This window comes from Diadema antillarum, unplaced genomic scaffold (genome assembly GCF_040938485.1).
Source record: "Diadema antillarum isolate AM-2024a unplaced genomic scaffold, OU_Dant_1.0 scf00000101, whole genome shotgun sequence".
NCBI classification, from domain to species: domain Eukaryota; kingdom Metazoa; phylum Echinodermata; class Echinoidea; order Diadematoida; family Diadematidae; genus Diadema; species Diadema antillarum.
Genome location: NW_027270990.1, coordinates 178,429 through 197,163, shown reverse-complemented (window position 1 = coordinate 197,163; position 18,735 = coordinate 178,429). Strand labels below are relative to the sequence as shown.

The following is an 18,735-nucleotide window of genomic DNA, read 5'->3' as shown; positions in this document are numbered from 1 at the left end:
GAGCATTTCGTTATAATGGGAGTGCACTGTATATAAAAGGAAAAGGCTACCTTAATGATAATTATACATCTCACAAAACTTTATTTTATTTCCTTCTTTCTTCACTATGTATAATATGGTACACACAGAAATAGTATTCATATCCTGTTGATAATTCAGTTTTTATACAACGTCCAAGTAGATCCTTGTAATTTGATTGGAGGATTGTTGGTGACGTGATATTCAATAAGTACTCCATTGAACGCGCCGTGTCAGGGCTGCCAACACTGGAAACTAGTTGAGAGTGAGACTCCCATAGGCCAATGCTATAATTTAGGAGTCAAAATGAGTGAGATCAATAGAAATGCATGCAAATGAAATAAAATTTTAGATTGAGAAAAGGCCCAAAATGCGTGAGTCTCACGCTCAATGCGTGAGAGTTGGCAGCCCTGCCGTGCAATTTTGGTTCTATTTTTGCGTGCAACTTGGTTCGATTTTTTCGTTCTATTCCACGGTTCGAGAAATTGTACGGTAAACTGCGTGTACTGTGTGTTGCATATTGAGGATCGCATGCAGCTAGCGCAGTGTACGTGTGCGGTACATGCATGCGCGTACGTAGGCCTACATAGTGCTAGTGACTAGTAGTGTACGTTTATGAGCGCTAGTATAGCTGTGACCTGTATCTACACTGATTGCACAAGCCAGAAAGAGAATCGCAGTGGATCCACGTGTAAGTATGGCTATATTTTTCATACATATATAGACTTCTAGGCCTACTTAGACCAAAAAGATCTACTTGGACGTTGTGTAAATCAAATAGTGTATGGTCTTTACTCGTGCAATGGAACGAGATTTCGCACTCTGTGAAAGATGAGGCGCACTATTCAACTCGGCTTCGCCTCGTTGAATAGAGCGCCTCTATCTTTCACCTCGTGCGAAATCTCGTACCATTGCACTCGTGACCATTCACTATTTGTATAATAGTTTATAGATAATATACACACATATATATATATATACTATTTTTCTTGTGTGTGTGTGTTGTGCTATTGTTCTCCCAGTAACAATACTTGAGAAAGAGCAAGTTGCTCGAAAATTTGTGTGCAGAAATACTTATGAACTTTGTTCCAGTTTTGTTTTTCATCTTACTATAGATCTATAGATATATACAGTATATATACATGTATATATATACATACATACATACATATAAATATATACATGGGAATAATGATGATGATGATGATGATGATGATGATAATAATAATAATAATAATAATAGTAATCATCATCATCATCATCATCATCATCATCATCATCATCCTCATCATCATCATCCTCATCATTATCATTAATGGTGAATGCTATTGCAGAAAAGTTCTGGTTTAGGATAATGAAGTAAACATGTACCGGTACACTTCACTATCATGATTGCTATTTTTGTGATTACACCAATACATGTACCACAATGGATCAGATAATTCAAGATTTTGTTTTTCTCACTTGTGAATTATTTTGTTGCATTACATTGTCAGATATTGTTCATACAAGTACTTGACATTACAACACGCATACGTATACTGTAAAACAAGGAATGTTTGCATGTATTTAAATTTCTCGAGTGCCAAGATTCGCGATATTAAAATGCATGCGAAAGTTCTGTCTACACTGAATGCATTGAACGCCAGTGGCAATTCACAAAAATTTCGTGCCACGAATATATCACGTTTTACAGTATTGTTCAAGTTTACAAACAAATACACTCTATAGATGTAAACACACTCATACATACATATTGATGTACATCATCTTCTTGTTTTCAAAGGTATTTATTTCATTTCCAGTACCAAGGGTATTCACAATAAATTTGGAGACAATTTAACAAAAACATTTCCTTCCTGTGCACTACATATTTTTTTCACAAAAACAGCATACCCACAAACACACGCACACACAAACATGCACACAAACACACACACACAAACATGCATGCATTCCCTTCAAGATTCTTTCTCACAAAACATAGAAAACATAGCTGAACAGTTGTTTGATTTTACTCCTCTTTTGCAATGTATTTTTAAAATACTAAGGTCGATGTTGATTGCTGAGAAATAGTCATAGTACATGTACAACGTACCATGGCATATTAATACAGTGAACCCCACTATAACAAGCTCGCTTTTAACAAGCAACCGCTTGTATTGCAGTGATCGTGTCAGTCCCATATTCCTCTGCATGCAAACCTACATGTATGGTAGAACTGCTTGGCTATAATGAGCTCGGTTGAAACAAGATTCTGGTTATAGCAAGGACATTTTCAGTCCATCATAACAAAGCATACAGTAAGCAATCTGACTAGATACGACCAGGTTTGATTTCTTGACCTGCTATTAAATATGTGACAAACAAAACATGAAACCATCAAATTCATTCTATCCATCCATTCACTTTCCCATCCCGCAGCTCTACTTAACGCATGGTATGCATTAAGTGCATACAAGTGCATAAGAGCATAGGTACTCATGCACCAAGATACAGTACCTCCTTACATGTATAAAAATGCCTGAAATATCAACACATTCAGTTTGCTATATGCATGTTTCATGTGCAAATGTGCCAACAGAACTTGCACACACAAAAGCATTCATTCTGTCTCCAATGATAAGACTTCTTGCACAGTACTGTTCGTGCACGCACCTGACGTCTGTGAGTTTCATCAAAGCATACATAACATGCAGCCACCTGTTGTTGATGTTTTCTTACAAACCACAATTAGCTACGGGAATACCATCATATTCTTGAATGATATCAACTACAGTAGTTACCTCTGCCAAGGGAGGAGGTTTATGTTTTGAGAGTTAGTTAGTTAGTTTGTCCGTGTGCAAAATAACTCAAAAAGTAGTTAACGGATTGGTATGAAACTTGCAGGAAAGGTTGAGAATGACACAAGTAACAAACGATCAACTTTTGGGAGTGATCCGAGAATTTGGGGGAATTTATGCAGGATTTTTGATATTTGGTATTTGAGGTGTGCATGCGCGCACTAAAGTGCGTGCTCTAGTTTCTGCTAGGGCAAGGCGCGCCGTGCAGCTGAGGGTTTATGACGTATCAAAGGCTTCTATATTGGGAAATCGGGTGGTTTTTCAGCATGTATACCAATGTGTGGAAATCACTGCTCTCGCCCAAAGAGCTTTTCCCCAGTGGTGGAGAGGAGAAAAATCTCTTTGGGAAGAGCAAGATCATCAGTAGAAAGTAACTGCTTGGGGAAGGTCTGCACCCTCAGAGTGCTTTTCTAGTTGTAATATAAGATAGTGAGAATATAAAAACACATTATCTCATTTAAAAACTTTTGATATCATGACACATGAAAAAAATTGAGTGTATTTCTGGAATGCATGTACACTTTCACCTCATTATTACATCCTTTCTATTTTAGCTCCAACTTCCAATTCCTGTGTTTTAAGGGTAAGTAGACATTGGCGAATACATGTAGATAACTTAAAATATTATGGCCAAAATCATTCATAAAAACAATGGGATGCTGCAGGGCGCAAACAGTGTAAAACAACTTCAACACAAGTTACCCAACTTGTGCCTATTGCACTGTATTTCACAAACGATAATTTTGTTCTTTCTGAATTGTTCAATATGTGTGTACATGAGATGAAATTGGTGTAGAAAGGACCAGGAATTCAAGCTTGCCAAATACCTTTGAAGAACTGATGTACATGAAAAGAGCTTTTCAGAAAAAAGTGACATTTTTAAAGGCTACCCTTTTTCTCTAGGGAATATCAATTCAAAAATGATTCGTTTATTCTAAGTTCTCAGTAATAATGATTCATATACTTGTGTAATAACAAAGCAAAGATTGCTCATAGGTTTATTTAATGGGAATATGACTTTGTTTATGTTTCCTTTGTTTTGAAAGTGTACAGTTATAACAAGAACAAGTTCTAAAGAGGTAATATCAACGGTCCCAACGATACTGTTTTCACAGGTTTCATCTAACAGGGATGGTATAGTTTTGGTTGAGATGGGGGATTCAGATTTTAACTTTTTTCAACATAATTAGAAATCACTAGCATAGCCTACAATTTCAAAAGCAATTCACATTTGATTTGATGATAATCGATTTTGAAATGGCCGAGATATCCAAAAACAAAGAGATCCTCATAAAAGGTGGGACCTACAATGTTCATAAACTTCAATTTCCTCTTAGAATTGTTTGTTCTTTAATATTTCAAAAGGGATTTCTCAGTATCTCTCAAAAAAGTTGGAAGCCTGAAGCCCTATCTCAAACAAAACTATACCATGCTGCATCCCTTTAATAATGGCAAGTACATGAAGCTACACATATGGCCTAAGTTATAAGTTCAATGTCGGTACAAAGGCACGCCGAGCTGGTGGATGCTCTTTCTTCAAGGGAGCATCTTTCTCTTTCAATTTGGCCAGTCTCCTTGTTATTTTCCTGCGTACATTGCTGGTTTTCTCAAGCATTTCAAGACCACTCGCTGAAAGCATGTTCTCTTCTCTCAGTGTCTTCAAAATGTCCTGCAGAAAATCAACTTGTTTTTTCAGTCTGCGCGCTCTGCTCTGAGTTTTCTTCAGGCGCTTCTTCATGTCCGACATGTGGTCATGCATCTTATTCAGTTGACGCTTGACACTCGGTGCACTTTCACTAATGCTGTATGTATGATCAAGTTGAGAGTTACATGCAGGCTGCTCAGATGGGGCTTGGGGGGCAATTACAAATTCGAACACAAATCCATCAATGCCTTCTTGGACAGGTATGATGGCTGATGAACAATCACTGGATGCAGGTGTGTCACAACCTTGGTCTGCTGATGGAGCTAAATGCTCATCAAATGTTGAGGTGGGGGAGTCTTTTTTTTCTTTGTGTTCAAGTTGTACTTCTTTTTTGTGTTCAGGTTGTACTTTTTCTTTGTGTTTAGGTTGTACTTCCTCTTTGTGTTCAGGTTGTACTCCTGGTTTGGCATCCTTTCGAGGAAAACAGGGCCTGTGTTGTGTCACAGGCTGTGAAGAGATAACTTCTTTGTCTTCGGGACGTACTTCTGGTTTGGCAACCTTTCGCAGTTTGAAAGACTGTGAAAAGATAAATATGAAATACTAAATAGATGATTTTTTTTTCTTTAAAAATAATTCTGGTATAATCAAATGATTTGTTAACAACAGCATATGTATTCAATCCTCAGGCTTTCGTAAACCCATGGATCATGGAATCTGAATCTGAGTCCCAAATCTGACTGACAATTTTAATTGGTTGAAGCACCTCTACAAAATTGATATACAGTGTACACTTTTGCACTTTTACTTTTATGTTAATTTTTAAAAGAAAGTTTGTTCACTTCTCCCATGGCATCCATGATTTGAAATGATTACGCCCCCAAAAATGAGTATGTTGTAAGATCTGACAAGCTTTTAAAACAAGAGACCCGCGGGTCTAGCGCTCACCTGAGTATCGCAAGTTCACCTTTCACGCAGTCACTAATCTAAATTAAAATTTGACCAGGCATTCTCAAGTAGAAGATGAAAATGTACAATAAGGGCCCAATTTTTTTAAGATTCCTTAATTTGGGGGATTGGGGCCCCCTGGGGCCCTCTGGGTGGGGCATGGTGCCCATTTTGATAAATTGAGATCCTGACCCCCTAGGGATGCTACCTGCCAAGTTTGACAAAAATCCATCATGAGGTTTTCAGGAAGAAGATGAAAATGTACAATTCAGGCCCCCATTTGGACCCTTCCAACCACCCCCCCCCCCCTACCCAAGAGGGGCACCCCTGGATCTCCTATGAACAAACTTGAAACTACAGTCATTAATGTACTCACTCATGATATTATCTCAGCTCTATAACTTCTGATTCTAGAGATTTATAAAGATTCCTTCATTTGGGGGGTTTGGGACCCCTGGGGGCCCCTGGGTTGGGCATGGTGCCCATTTTAACAAATTGAGATCCTAACCCCCTAGGGATGCTACCTGCCAAGTTTGGTGAAAATGGGTCATGGGGTTTTCAAGAAGAAGATAAAAATGTACAATTTAGGCCCCATTAGGACCCCTCCTCACCCCCTCCCCTGGGTCCCAAGGGGGGCACCCCTGATTCTGCCATGAACAAACTTGAAACTACAGTCATCAATGTACTAACTCATAGTATTAACTTAGCTCTATCACTTCTGGTTCTAGAGAAGAAGATTTTTGCGGATTCCTTAATTTTGGGGGGTTTGGGCCCCCTGGGGGCCCCCTAGGTGGGGCATGGTGCCCATTTTAACAAATTGAGTTCCTAACCCCCCTAGGGATGCTACCTGCCAAGTTTGGTGAAAATGGGTCATGGGGTTCTCAAGAAGAAGATGAAAATGTACAATTTAGGCCCCATTAGAACCCTTCCCCACCCCCCTCCCCTGGGTCCCAAGGGGGGCACTAAAAACTAGAAATAATCTCCCTAGAAACAAAGACAACATTTCTAGGTGCATACCTCCATGAATCTGAGATTTACTGGAATTTGATATCGTACATGTAATAATGCATCACAGTGAGACAAAATGATAAATGCCCACTGTCTTTGTGATCATAAAATGGGACACACTTCAAGTGATCAACTTTAAAAACACCAAATTATGCACAAACATGTACAGGTACATGTTGTTTACTACAAAAGACATGATTACAACAAAATATATAGCAAGGTTTGCCACACACCCCTCACAGTATCATAGTATCAAGCTGTTCAACTTTAACCTCTTTTACTTGTAAAATGTCTGAATGCAGAAAATACAATGTGATTTTAATTCAGGACAGCCACTTTGCCGATTATTAAAACATGTAAAGCATATTGCTTTTTGTTTCTTCTTTAGCACTTCTAGAACTAAAGTTGTATGTAGAATGTCCATAGGCAATCCCATATATAGCTTCCTGCGCTAATTAAAGGTCAATTATACACTAACTTTGTAAACTGTTGGGGTGAGATGGACGCTTGAAATGATACTACCAATTCACCAGCATAACATGAACAGACAATTGCCAGACAAAGAGGTATTTGTAATGCTTCTCTGATCGACTTATGCATAAAATTGGAATCAGTCGCTTTTCATGTAATCTCATCTGCTTGCTTCAACAAATTAAAGGCATGTAGAGGCCCTTTGTGGACCCAAATTATGACTTCGCAATGAGCTGAAATTTAGTGGATGCTTGAGCAAATAGAATAGCTTAATACTAAGAGCAAGAAAATTTACTGACAAGAGAGCTACTGATGAACCCTGAATAATGCACAATAAACTTTCATGTTACTTTTTAGGATACCACAATGTTTGATCGTAACATGTCAAAGTCAAAATCAAAATCTGTCCTTTTGCATGTACATGTACTTTGAAGGGATGATGTTTAAAGGTGAATAATGTTGGTACAGCATTTTCCCGCAGCCTTGTTGTCTGCCCTGTGCGATCAAAGTACTTCTCTTCGAAGTGGTCCGAACACAACGAAGAGTAAGGCTTTGGTGTCCAGTCGTCTCTTCTCATATTCGTAGTCCATTGTTCACGAAGAGCAAGATTTCTTTTGGGAAATCTACAATTTGTGTTCAGAGGAGAACATACATGTCAGAATTATATATAATGGACAGCTTAACCACAAAATTGAAATTTGATACAAATGCAAGCAGGATGACTGTGTGGTAAATAATGTATAGGGTAGTAATATTCACAAGGACATTTACAATTTGATTTATCAAGTGTACATATATAGAATTACCAGCTACTGTATAAGTGGCTATTTTCGCGAGGGTTTAGTTTTCGCAAATTTCGCGAATCACAGTTGGATTGCGAATCACAGTTGGATTGCGAATCACAGTTGGATTGCGAATTTAACACACGAAAATGTCACCAGTCACTAGAATAGCAATGGCATGCAAGATAGCTTTGGTGTAAATTCGCGAAAATAACATCTCGTGAAAATGCCTGTGACCTTCTAATTCGCGAAAATATCTGTACACGAAAATAACAGCTTATAAAGTATTCAGTTTTCTTCCACCACTTTGTCTCTACTGTAAAAGTGGACATTTTCGCGGTGTTGAAATTTTCGCGCAACAAGAAACTAGCGCGAAAATAAAAGCATGCGAATATTTTTGCTTGCCATATGTTCTTGTGCGTGATGTCTGGATTCCGCGGAATTAAAAACACGCAAAACTCTTCTGACTCAGCCAAACGCGAAAAATTAGTCGCGCAAAAATATCCACTTTTACAGTATCACATCATGAGTTTTATTCTAAATTATGATTACATTCTAATCTTTTTTTATATCAAAGAAAAGTTTTTGTCACAATGTATCATTTGTACTTGTAATCAATTTCTTTACTCTTAATTTCTGTTACTGATTAGTTACTAATATCCAAATCCCACAATTTGGCCAGTGCTCCAAGAGATCTGGCGTCCGTCGTGCGTTCAGCGTAAATCCGTACATGTACATGTATCAAAATCATGTGTCAAAATAGCACACCATAACTCAACTTTTTGTTAAAAGAAAGCGCTGACAGAATTCTTCTACTTTCCATGTGTGTAACAAAAAATCACGAGTACCTGTGAAAATTAAATATCAGACGTCCAGTAAGTCTACTACTCATCAACCACCTATTTTTATATCCTTGCACAATGGCTTTCTCAGGTATTAACTCAAAACTATGCGTGGGAAGGGGCGCAATACGCTGGAACATTCGAACATGAAAATCAAGACAAATTTGATAGGGGGATACAGGTAAATAACTTGAGGAAACAGGGGACAAAAATTAAGACATAACACATAATTATTGTTAACACAATTTGCCCACTCACTGGATTTAAGTGTTTTTCAATGGGAAAATAGGAAGTCAAATAGCACGATGAGCTTGTGCAGGTGTACAGTAAACAAGAGACCCAGGGGTCTCGCGCTCACCTGAGTATCGAAAGTTCACCTTTCACATAGTCACTAATCTAAATTACACACAGCTCTACTAAAATTTGACCAGGCATTCTCAAGAAGAAGATGAAAATGCACAATTAGGGTCAAAATTTGGCCCCTGGGGGCCCCCTGGGTGGGGCATGGTGCCCATTTTAACAAATTGAGATCCTAATTCCCTAGGGATGCTACCTGCCAAGTTTGGTGAAAATCGGTCTCTGGGTTTTCAAGAAGAAAATGAAAATGTAACAGATTTACGCTCAACGCACGACGGACGCCAGACGAAGAATGATCACAATAGCTCACTTGAGCCTTCGGCTCAGGTAAGTTAAAAATGTCATTTGTATTTGTTGCCCAGAATTCCACATGTATGGTAAGAGTCAGCAATCTTAGCCTGGGATATGAATCTGCAGTAAGAGGGATGATATTGAGCTTTGCTGAAAAAAAAAAATGGAAATAAAAAATTTCAGGTACTTTTGATACATGGAAAAAGCAAAATGTGGCATAGACTTCAGGAAAAAAATATCTGAAATCAGATTTAAATAGATCTACAGAATATCATGCCTGAGTAATTTTTTGCCTAGAAGAGTGGTAAAACTATGGGATATTTTCTTAGACCAACTTTCTTTTCTTTTTCTTTTTTTTGTAGGTCCACCTAGAACCTCTTTAGAGGTCTAGATGGCATGGGATGGATGAGAAGTGAACAGGGGGCCTCCATGAGCATCTCGCCCCATGGGCCTCATGAACATGGCCAGGGTAATCATGAGGAGGAGGAGGGATCCTGTGTGGCCGTATGAGCAGGAACCCCCCCTCATGAGCGGGTTTCCCAGACTGAAGAAGCAGCATCCCTAGACAATAGAAGCTGTGAGGCAACATCAGTGAATAGCTTCAAGTCTAAGCTCAATATTATGACCACTGGAAGCAGAAACATAACAATAAGCTAGCTCGGAGTTCCACTTTGCGCATGAGCAGAAACAAGGTCATTCGGACCAACAGGCATGTTGGTTTTTAAATTTACTGGGATAAGCATCTGTCATGTAATGATTATTCATGTAATCCTTATAAATGCCGCATGCCATAGCAGCACATCCACCTGTCAGCAAAAGTGGTATTTGGCAATATCAATAGAAAGAGATTGTCAATACATCCAATGCAAAATATATAATGAAATGGATGCTTTCTCAAGTGTAAATTGACAGATCATTTTGCTCATCTGGTCTACGCAAGTTTATTCTTTGTTTGAACGGGATTGATGAATCCCATATATTGTTACCTAAAGCTTACGCATTATGTCGCTCTGAAAACGAGTGAAGTGCCCCTAACCAACTGAGAAAAAAGAAAGGTCATTCGTACCAATGTGCCCATGAGCTAACTCCGAACTGGCTTATTTAATCCGGATTGCATTTTCACCAACCATCCCGTGGATAGGGGCCTAGGGTGGTATTCTGAAAATCTTCCTAAGTTTCTTCCTAAGTTTCTTCCTAAGTCAGAAACTTAGGAAGTGCCTAGGAAAGACAGAATTGGTATTCTGAAATTTCTTCCTAGGCACTTCTTAATGCAAATTAGGCCATCCTTATCCCCGCCCACGTTTTTTTTTAAGCCAATACAAAATGCTGTACTGTTAAGGAACCAACCAATGACAATCGCATATTACTATGACATAGGGTCAAATACACATGTGCGCGGCATGTTCCCTTTCTCACGCCTATTTCGCGCATCAAAGTACATGTTGCGCGCAGTGATTGACAAGCGCGCCTATCACGATATTTTGCAGCTTGCTATTCTTAACAACGTACTTAGGACAGGGGTGGAGCTTTCCTAAATATCTTCCTAAAATTCTTTCCTAAGTGCATTCTAGAATACCAACTTCTTCCTAAGTCAGAAATTTGCATATTCCCGCCCCCTTCCTAAGTTTCTTCCTAAGTCTACTCATACTTAGGAAGAAACTTAGGAAGATTTTCAGAATACCACTTTGGAAAAAATCCTGACTTAGGAAGAAATTTCTTCCTAGGAAGGATTTCAGAATACCACCCCCAGACTCTATACATCACATGGATATCCTAGCTCCTCACTACCGGATACCTCCAACGTTAGCTCTACCTATATACCTCAGGCTCATACATATATCCTTCGGATTCTTTGAGTTGCCCTCTAACTGTTACAAGCTAGGGGTGGTATTCTGAAATCCTTCCTAGGAAGAAATTTCTTCCTAAGTCAGGATTTTTTTCCTAAGTGGTATTCTGAAAATCTTCCTAAGTTTCTTCCTAAGTAGACTTAGGAAGAAACTTAGGAAGGGGGCGGGAATATGCAAATTTCTGACTTAGGAAGAAGTTGGTATTCTAGAATGCACTTAGGAAAGAATTTTAGGAAAATATTTAGGAAAGCTCCACCCCTGTCCTAAGTACGTTGTTAAGAATAGCAAACTGCAAGCATCGTGATAGGCGCGCTTGTCAGTCATTGCGCGCACATGTACTTTGATGCGCGAAATGAGCATGAGAAAGGGGACGTGCCGCGCACTCGTGTATTTGACCCTACGTCACAGTAATATGCGATTGTCATTGGCAGACATTGGTTAGTTCCTTATGATACGGCATTTCGTATTGGCTTAGGAAAGGACGTGGGTGGGGATAAGGACCATGGGCGTCACCAGGGGGGGTGCGTTGGGTGCGAACGCACCCCCCTTCAGACTTAAAAAAAAAAAAAAAAAAAAAAAAAAAAAAAAAAAAAAAAACTTCAGTCTGCGAGCGACCTCAACGCCGGACAATAAATGATTATTATTTTTTATCTATTATTATTTTTTTTTGTTGATATTTTGCATCGGGGACAAAAAAAAAAAAAAAAAAGAAAAATCGTGGGCAAAAGAAATTCGCACCCCTGGTTCTGGCAGCACTGATTTTATACATAACTATCTACTAGTACAAGTGTATTCTATAAAGTGTTGACTATATACATAGATTTTGGACATCCTTCCCATACTTGGTCACTTCGACGCCACCTCGCTGGTCATACTTCCCCCAGTCATGAACATAAACCGACACCCTTGACTACCCACAGTGGCGGATCCAGGGGGAGGGGCGCACCGGGCATCCCCCCCCCCCCCCGCCCCCTCTTAATTTCCAAAGCGAAAAAGTATAGCTACAAACGGCAGTTTTTGGACTGTAAAATGTCAAAATTTTCAATCTCGCTCGCTGGCATTTAGTCGTAATGCCATTCTCCTAAAGTTGCTGCCAGTAATTGCCGGCAGTTCCACCCGGTGCGCCCCCCCCCCTTACTGCAAAAAATATAGCTACAAACGGCAGTTTTGAGACTGTAAAATGTCACAATTTTCAAGCTCGCTCGCATTTAAATTCTCCTAATATTGCTGCCAGTAATTGCTAGCAGTTGCGCCCGGTGTGCCCCCTCAATTTCGAAAGCAAAAAAAAAAAAAAAAAAAAAAAAAAGATATAGCATCAAACGGCAGTTTTGGGACTGTAAAATGTCAAATTTTTCAAGCTCGCTCGCACTTGAATCGTTATGCAATTCACCTGATGTTGCTGCCAGTAATTGCCAGCAGTTGCGCCCGGTGGCATGCGCTCCACCCCCCCCCCCCCCCCTTAATTTCCAAAGCGAAAAAATATGGCTAAGAACGGCAGTTTTTAGACTGCAAAATGTAAATTTTTCAAGCTCGCTCGCATTTAATCGTTATGCAATTCACCTGATGTTGCTGCCAGTAATTGCCAGCAGTTCCGCCCCGTGCGCTCCCTCCCTTTATTTCCAAAACGAAAAAATATGGCTAAGAACGGCAGTTTTTGGACTGTAAAATGTAAAATTTTCAAGCTCGCTCTCTTCGCTCGCTCGCATTTAATCTTTATGCATTTCCCCTGATGTTACTGCCAGTAATTGTCTGCAGTTGCGCCCGGCGCACCCCCCCCCCCCTTAATTTCCAAAGCGAAAACATATGGTTACAAACGGCAGTGTCTTTTTCAACTGTAAAATGTCAAAATTTTCAAGCTCGCTCTCTTCGCTCGCTCGCATTGAATCGTTATGTAATTCACCTGATGTTGCTGCCAGTAATTGCCAGCAGTTGCGCCCGGTGGCATGCGCTCCACCCCCCCCCCCCCCCCTAATTTACAAAGCGAAAAAAATATGGCTAAGAACGGCAGTTTTTGGACTGTAAAATGTAAAATTTCCAAGCTCGCTTGCATTTAATCGTTCTGCAATTCACCTGATGTTGCTGCCAGTAATTGCCAGCAGTTCCGCTCGGTGCGCCCCCCTCCCTTAATTTCCAAAGCGAAAAAATATGGCTAAGAACGGCAGTTTTTGGACTGTGAAATGTAAAATTTTCAAGCTCGCTCTCTTCGCTCGCTCGCGTTTAATCTTTATGCAATTCCCCTGATGTTACTGCCAGTAATTGTCTGCAGTTGCGTCCGGTGCCCCCCCCCCCTTAATTTCCAAAGCGAAAAAATATAGCATCAAACGGCAGTTTTGGGACTGTAAAATGTCAAATTTTTCAAGCTCGCTCGCACTTGAATCGTTATGCAATTCAGCTGATGTTGCTGCCAGTAATTGCCAGCAGTTGCGCCCGGTGGCATGCGCTCCACCCCCCCCCCCTTAATTTCCAAAGCGAAAAAATATGGCTAAGAACGGCAGTTTTTAGACTGCAAAATGTAAATTTTTCAAGCTCGCTCGCATTTAATCGTTATGCAATTCACCTGATGTTGCTGCCAGTAATTGCCAGCAGTTCCGCCCCGTGCGCTCCCTCCCTTTATTTCCAAAACGAAAAAATATGGCTAAGAACGGCAGTTTTTGGACTGTAAAATGTAAAATTTTCAAGCTCGCTCTCTTCGCTCGCTCGCATTTAATCTTTATGCATTTCCCCTGATGTTACTGCCAGTAATTGTCTGCAGTTGCGCCCGGCGCACCCCCCCCCCTTAATTTCCAAAGCGAAAACATATGGTTACAAACGGCAGTGTCTTTTTCAACTGTAAAATGTCAAAATTTTCAAGCTCGCTCTCTTCGCTCGCTCGCATTGAATCGTTATGTAATTCACCTGATGTTGCTGCCAGTAATTGCCAGCAGTTGCGCCCGGTGGCATGCGCTCCACCCCCCCCCCCTAATTTACAAAGCGAAAAAAATATGGCTAAGAACGGCAGTTTTTGGACTGTAAAATGTAAAATTTCCAAGCTCGCTTGCATTTAATCGTTCTGCAATTCACCTGATGTTGCTGCCAGTAATTGCCAGCAGTTCCGCTCGGTGCGCCCCCCTCCCTTAATTTCCAAAGCGAAAAAATATGGCTAAGAACGGCAGTTTTTGGACTGTGAAATGTAAAATTTTCAAGCTCGCTCTCTTCGCTCGCTCGCGTTTAATCTTTATGCAATTCCCCTGATGTTACTGCCAGTAATTGTCTGCAGTTGCGTCCGGTGCCCCCCCCCCTTAATTTCCAAAGCGAAAAAATATAGCTACAAACGGCAGTTTTTCTACTGTAAAATGTCAAAATTTTCAAGCTCGCTCTCTTCGCTCGCTCGCATTTAATCGTTATGCAATTCACCTGATGTTGCTGCCGGTAATTGCCAGCAGTTCCGCCCGGTGCGCCCCTCTCCCTTAATTTCCAAAGCGAAAAAATATGGCTAAGAACGGCAGTTTTTGGACTGTTTATGTAAAATTTTCAATCTCGCTCTCTTCGCTCGCTCGCATTTAATCGTTATGCAATTCACCTGATGTTGCTGCCAGTAACTGCCAGCAGTTCCGCCCGGTGCGCCCCCCTCCCTTGATTTCCAAAGCGAAAAAAATATGGGTAAGAACGGCAGCTTTTGGACTGTAAAATGTAAAATTTTCAAGCTCGCTCGCATTAAAATAATCGTTATGCAATTCACCTGATGTTACTGCCAGTAATTGCCAGCAGTTCCGCCCGGTGCGCCCCCTCCCTTTATTTCTAAAGCGAAATAATATAGCAACAAACGGCAGGTTTTTTTTTTTTTTTTTTTTTTACTGTAAAATGTCAAAATATTCTTGAGCTCGCACGCTCCGCTCGCTCGCATTTAATTGTTATGCCTTTCTCCTGATGTTGCTGCCAGTAATTGCCGGCAGTTGCGCCCGGTGCGCCCCCCCCCCCTTTATTTCCAAAGCGAAAAAATATAGCTCCAAGTGGTAGTTTTTTTACTGTAAAAGATGAAATCCTAGCTACGCCGGTGCCCTTTTCCCGCTTGGTTTCCCTCAACAACAGTAAAAGTCTAGGGATTGAGAGCTTCCTATTTTCCAAATGTCGGTAAAAAAAAAAAAAAAATCTCGTTACATTAGGGTCAAAACGCACCCCCCTTGAAAAAAAGCTGGTGACGCCCCTGAGGACGGCTTAATTTGCATTAAGAAGTGCCTAGGAAGAAATTTCAGAATACCAATTTTGTCTTTCCTAGGCACTTCCTAAGTTTCTGACTTAGGAAGAAACTTAGGAAAAAACTTAGGAAGATTTTCAGAATACCACCCTAAGGGGGTGTTGCAAGAAAGTCGAGTTGCAATTGATTGCAAATATCTATTGCAACTTTGCAATAGATATATCGATTGCAACTTGCAATCAATCGCAAATTCCTGTTGCAAGAAGGGAGCTTGCAATTAATTGCAAGATGCAATTGATTGCAGAGATACAATTGATTTGCAATCAATTGCATCTTTCTTGCAACAGAATTGATTGCAACTTGCAATTGATTGCAAATTTGCAATGGATTTCAGGATTTGCAATACATTTTGGGGAGTTGCAATCAATTGCAACTTTCTTGCAACACCCCCTAAGTCTTCAACTTTAATACTGGGCGTCATTGTAGATAATTCTTCTTCTTCTTCTCCTTCGTGTGTACTGTCCAATACCCCTTAGTGCAGGGGCCAACCGGACAGGGGGTGCGCTGGTGTAAATTGCGCGGAGAGAGAAGTGTGGATGTGGGGTCTAGAAAAGTTCATAGTTGCTTAACCGCAGCAGCCACCCCAATACGTATCGGGTTACTAATACTATGTTACAGCACCCCGCGCCAGGGTTATTGCTTTGCTCCTGGATAGCACTGTTATTAGCAGCTCTATGGGTTGCTGCTATTCAGGTAATTCAAGAAAAAAAAAAACAGTAGGTCTAGAGTTCTAGAGGCGTCTATTGTGTACGGTACATGAATTTAAATTTCATATGTGTGTAAATTCAGCAATGAAATTTTACCATTAAAGGGGCTGTACAGTACTGGTTGAGGTGGGGATTCATGGTTTTAACATTCCTAAGTGAGAAAATGAAAAACCTCTTATGAAATATGAAAGAGCATGTAATTTTAAGAAGGATTCAACGTTTATTTGATAAAAATTGGTTTTCAGATGGCTGAGATATCCAAAAAAAGTCAGTTCGGGAAACCCACTCACAAGGGGGGCCCCTCCTTATAAGTAACCCGTCCCCCTTATAAGTAACCCCGTCCACCTTATAAGTAACCCCCGGGGCACCCCTTATAAGGAGTCTCCACGCTTTTTTGCAATGCAACGCGACAATGAAAGGACTGCGGCAATTGGCTTGATTATGTCCATAAAGCTTCACACGTTTCCTAGTTACTCACAAAATTTGAGCAAAATCGGTTTGAGGCATCATATCTAAAATCATGGATTTAAATGCGATGTCAAACGACCCATGCGAATGCTGAAATGCGAGCGATTACTGGCGCGAGTGTCGCCAGGCGCGGCGGCCCGGCAATGCTTGAGTGCAGACGTGGCGACTGAGTACGAGAGAGTCTCCGTACTCAGTCGCCACGTCTGCACTCAAGCATTGCCGCACCGCCGCGCCTGGCGACACTCGCGCCAGTAATCGCTCGCATTTCAGCATTCGCATGGGTCGTTTGACATCGCATTTAAATCCATGATTTTAGATATGATGCCTCAAACCGATTTTGCTCAAATTTCGTAACTAGGAAACTTGTGAAGCTTTATGGACATAATCAAGCCAATTGCCGCAGTCCTTTCATTTTCGCGTTGCATTGCAAAAAAGCGTGGAGACTCCTTATAAGGGGTGCCCCGGGGGTTACTTATAAGGGGGACGGGGTTACTTATAAGGGGGACGGGTTACTTATAAGGAGGGGGCCCCCTTGTGAGTGGGTTTCCCGAACTGAAGTGATAATAATAAAAGACTACATGCCCCAACTTTATTAGGATCTCTTGGTTTCACCTTGTTTTTGGATATCTCGGCCACTTCAAAACCGATTTTCATCAAATAAACTTTTGATACCCCTTAGAATTGCATGCTCTGTGACATCTTCTATAGAGTGGTTTCTGAATATCTCGCAAAAAGTTAAAAGCTAAATCCTCACCTCGACCAGAACTGTACACACCCTTTAATTACTAACCTGTTAGCTACTATTATAAGTGTTAGGGCCTACCATTTTGTACCAATTTATACCATTCATAACTGATTACCAATTTTCACAGAAAACTGTCCAAATTGAACGTTAACGTTTAGACTTAGAAATCATTTCAATTTCCATTTTGAACTTTAGATATGCAGGCTTTTTGTTCTCTCCGATTTCGATTTCAACATTAAACTTTGGTCTTTATTCAGAATTTATATTTCACAGAGATAAGCACACACAGATTCTAACACATATTGAATTGTAAATGGATCTACGTTAAAACTAGGTCTAGATCTATGCACATTTCAATGAAAATGACAAACATATAAAATTTAATCCAGCTTCTGGGACCAACACCAGGACGGTAAACATAATTCAGAATTTGGTCACAAGAAAGCTAGCAGTAGACGTATCATGGGGATCTCATTCACTACTTCTTATTTTCATTACCCTGGCTTAATATGTACACTGTAACTTACCTGTGAAAAGTTTTTCCACATTTTTTTGTAGCACGGTTGGTGCAGTTCAGAGCCGCGCAGTACGGCATTTTTGGTAGTTGGGTCAAAGCGTTGCAAAGAGTCTAATTATTTAGTGCTGCGCAAGATGGCGGCCGTATTCGCTTTGATTACATGCAGTTATATTAGATTGATGACAACACGACACACATGGAACTATTGGTACATGGTGCCTACCTACCGAAGAGAAGAGAATGGGCAAACCACTGATGAGTACACAATGAAGAGCGCCCCCTTGCCCCTATATCTTAAAATCATCACACTGATTTGGTATTTTACAAGTACTGTACTTTAGTAGAGCGTATAGTAGGTCTATACTGTGGTATTTTACTCAAATTCATTGGTAATACCAAACACAGTCCACAAGAAGCACAGCTTGTGAGTGGGGCCTACTGTATTATATAACATATAAACATTTATAGCATATAAAAACATTCACAACATTTATAACAGTTATTACATTTAAAACATTTTATAACATATAAACATTTATATACAGATGTACAAGAAAAAAGATAAATGTTTTCCTGTTGTTAAAATATCTACATGTAATAAGGCCTTGGGTTACCAATGGCCGTATGAAATCAATAAATCGTAAACACAAACTTTACCTATTTAGACCGACTGATGTTGACAAGAAAAAAGTATGTTGATTATAAAAATATTCTAGTCACTACTCTCCAGCTAGCCAAACAAAGATTTTACAAGATTTTGTTTCAGGAAGCTGTGAGAGATATACATGGTCGCATATTAATGATATATTGGGACGGGCTAAAAAACAAATGTTTCCCCAAGATATATACGTTCCATGAAGGTCGTTTATTGGCTTCAAAAAAGAAGGCTGACTGTTTTAATCAATATTTTATTAGGTTGCCAGCTATAAACTAAGCAGTGAAATTTCTTCTGTCCATAAATCTTCACATCAGTATTTAAAGCAATATATAAACACTCCGCTCGCTCGACCATGCC

At 40.1% G+C, this 18,735-nt stretch overlaps 1 protein-coding gene across 1 annotated transcript; it reads right to left on the bottom strand.

Moving 5' to 3' along the window:
- Nucleotides 1-1,780: 1,780 nt before the first annotated feature.
- On the bottom strand, nucleotides 1,781-17,854 carry LOC139718877 (uncharacterized). Its single transcript, XM_071630317.1, has 3 exons — nucleotides 17,731-17,854; nucleotides 7,352-7,553; nucleotides 1,781-5,082 (listed from the first exon to the last, which is right to left on the bottom strand). Exons 1-3 carry the CDS (start codon nucleotides 17,796-17,798, stop codon nucleotides 4,345-4,347), a joined length of 1,008 nt encoding a protein of 335 aa, XP_071486418.1. The 5' UTR covers nucleotides 17,799-17,854; the 3' UTR covers nucleotides 1,781-4,344.
- Nucleotides 17,855-18,735: the final 881 nt, after the last annotated feature.

Excerpts from the sequence above, each read along its gene's own strand:
- LOC139718877 (XM_071630317.1), bottom strand. The coding sequence starts at position 17,798 with ATGCCGTACTGCGCGGCTCTGAACTGCACCAACCGTGCTACAAAAAAA. Across the intron at positions 7,554-17,730 it reads TGTGGAAAAACTTTTCACAG|ATTTCCCAAAAGAAATCTTG; the intron begins GTAAGTTACAGT and ends CACAAATTGTAG. Across the intron at positions 5,083-7,351 it reads ATCATCCCTTCAAAGTACAT|TCTTTCAAACTGCGAAAGGT; the intron begins GTACATGCAAAA and ends ATCTTTTCACAG.